Source organism: Triticum dicoccoides, chromosome 5B (genome assembly GCF_002162155.2).
Source record: "Triticum dicoccoides isolate Atlit2015 ecotype Zavitan chromosome 5B, WEW_v2.0, whole genome shotgun sequence".
Lineage (NCBI taxonomy): Eukaryota > Viridiplantae > Streptophyta > Magnoliopsida > Poales > Poaceae > Triticum > Triticum dicoccoides.
The window spans coordinates 559,322,790-559,325,590 of NC_041389.1; the positions used below are offsets into that span (position 1 = coordinate 559,322,790).

Here is a 2,801-nt window from a genome sequence, read left to right on the forward strand (position 1 = left end):
ATGGCAACTATAGCAGTAGCGCTGTATGCGGTGGACGCGCTACTGCTATTTTCCTGTCAGCTGCGAGTTTTGACGACACGCGCTGCTGGCTGCTGCTAAATAGCAGTAGCGTGGTATTTTGAAGAGCGCTGCTGGTAAGATTCTGTGTATAGGCTTTTCCCTAGTAGTGATAGCCGACCACTCCCTCTCTAATACGGTTGAAACATGCCTACTCATACGGAACCGGCGGGTGGAATTTGTGATGTTTGAACAACGGATTTGTTGTATCAAAGTAGTCCTTCCAGAGAAGGGAACGCCTGCTCTCTCGGTTACGATCCAACGCCGGAAGGTGGCCCGGAATGAAGCCACGGAGCAACGGCCGCTGGTTGTTGAGGTGGTGATGGACCAACACGGCAGCCAATATCTCCTCCTCGTCGTCGGACGACGAATCGTCGGAGTCGCAAATGAAACTGTGGAAAAAGAACTCGTCAGCGGAGTCCATTTTCGTACCTTGGCAAACTGTCGAACAACTTGCGGGCGTCGAAGAAGGAGACGGCCGGCAAGGGGAGACGCGGCGCCCACAGACCAGCTAGCTGCCCGCCCGGCGTCCGACGAGTGTGCCGGTCGTATGTGGCGGGGGCGGTGAGGCGTCTTCTTGGTCGCGGGCGGCTGTGCGGTGGGGGGAAGCGGCGGCGGGAACTAGTTTGCTCCCCGGCGGCGGCGGGCGACTGGGGACATGGGCGGCGTTGATGGGCGGATGTGGAGGCGGCGGCAGCTGGAAGAGTCGCCGCAAAAATGGGCGGCGGTGTCGGTGACGGAGGAGGCGGGGGGCGAGGGTTGCTTGTTGGCCGAGGGGAGGGAGGCCAATGTGCCACAGACCAGCGGGCCTGGGGACAGGAGTAGGCGACCGCGCGCGCGTCCGCACCGACGCAAATCAGGCTAAAAAATGGGCCGGAAATGGGTCGCCCGCGGACGAAAAACGGACGCGTGTCTATTTGGATCGGCGCGTTGGGCCGCCTTTTCTGTCCGCGCCGACCCAAACGGACGGCCGCGGACGAAATGGGTCGCCCCATTGAAGTTGCTCTTATGGGACGGAGGGAGTATATTTGATTTTTTGAAATTTTGCATTCAAAGTTTCTAACCGGTCCTATAACTAACTCCTAATAAAATTTCTTTCTATTAAAATTAAAGCCACACAGTATACATTTAGCCATTATCTAAAATTAATATTTGTTGGACTTTATTGAATAATATATAAAGATTGATGTGTGCATCACTCGATGTAGGGGCCACGGATTATCCTCCTTCTCAGATTTTTTTTATCCATCTACAATACAATAATTATTGTTTGCTAACAACTACAACAAGTATCCATCATTTTGCATATTTGTTTTTATCCTCTATCTTCTCACCGCCTCTGATGTTCAGGCTCAATCTTGTTGATTCTCCTCTCAAACTTGTTGCTCTTCGTCGCAAGATCTCGTAAAATATCTTTTTTCCCGCCTTCCCATTCACCGGCAATACATTTCATGTATTCGCAAGCTTTGAACCATCCAAAGCAATGGGCGACCTAGAAACCTCCTCACGGTGTCTGCTTTGTTTTTGCAAGCACATTGGGCTGGGCAGAGACAATGCATATGGTGCTCATGCATCCTATTGATGTCACTAAACTGAACATCTTATCCAAATTTCAGGATGCCGAAATCATATTCTGGCAACTCATCCGCCTCCACTTTTTTTGCGGGGTCAAAGAAATTTCATTGCTCAAATTGGAGGGAGATCCTCCATACAAAGTTGTGGTATATTACTGAAAAAGGCTTTCGCCCCGCTTTATATATAAAGCAAAAATCCACATCATCCGATACAAACGCACGCCAACACCACACATTAGCGGTACCAGACTTGATATAAATTGCCATACGAGCTTCAACATGCCCAAAAGAAGCTAACCTATGACTGACGACATTTTGGTTCCTACTAATATGGGCAATAGAGTTATCCCTTTCACCAAGAAGTTTCCTAACCTCATTCACCAACATCACGTGCTCAGATCTATCCATGGACTGTGCTTGAATAGAGTCCACATCAACTTGGCAATCCATTTCAACATCGATCGGTAGTGTAGACCATTGCATCGCAAAGTTTAGTCCTTTCAGACATGCCGCTAGCTCGGCTTGCAAAGGACTCGCGCAGTGCAAAAGGTACCTGCACGCCGAGAAGACAATACCACCAGTACTATCACGGAGGACCATCCCGGCACCAGCCTCGCCCGTGTCTTGAATATATGATCCGTCTACATTCAGTTTTACACGGCCATGGGCAGGGGTAGACCACCTAGTAGGAGCTATGTGAGCAGCCATCCCATCTGAGATTAATAATGGCCGGCTCATTGCATCGACTGTCGTCTTGCCTTTCACCACATCACCAGCTGGGGGATACTTGATACTAATCAGTGGCTTCATATAGCTTTGTAGCTAGTGAACGACAAGATGCTTCCACATGAGGTGGTGATTTTCATCGCGGGAGAAACTTATGAGGAGTTTCACCCATAGTAGATGACGGAAGTTACCTCCTCCCATGAATCTTCGAAGCCCACTTGACCAACATGAGCAACATGCATAGATACCACACATCATTTTTGCGGGACATTTTGAGGGGACTATAGCAAGAGAGGAAGCACGGGACGACGGAGGGGGAGCGGGAGAAGGATTGGCGGCGCCGGGTGTTGGGGGTGGTGGTGCCACTTGCATGTAGGATCGACTAGTGGTAGATAAATCGTGCGGGACATGCTGCTATGGCAGCGATGAGTCAGGGTAAAGGCC

At 50.4% G+C, this 2,801-nt stretch overlaps 1 protein-coding gene across 1 annotated transcript in view; it reads right to left on the reverse strand.

The window, feature by feature from the left end:
* Positions 1 to 2,231, reverse strand: part of LOC119310078 — a 9,326-nt gene extending 7,095 nt beyond the window's left edge. Inside the window, exon 1 of the mRNA XM_037585925.1 lies at positions 1,877 to 2,231. Within this exon, the coding sequence (XP_037441822.1) occupies positions 1,877 to 2,231 (355 nt within the window). The remainder of the gene's footprint in view (positions 1 to 1,876) is intronic.
* Positions 2,232 to 2,801: the final 570 nt, after the last annotated feature.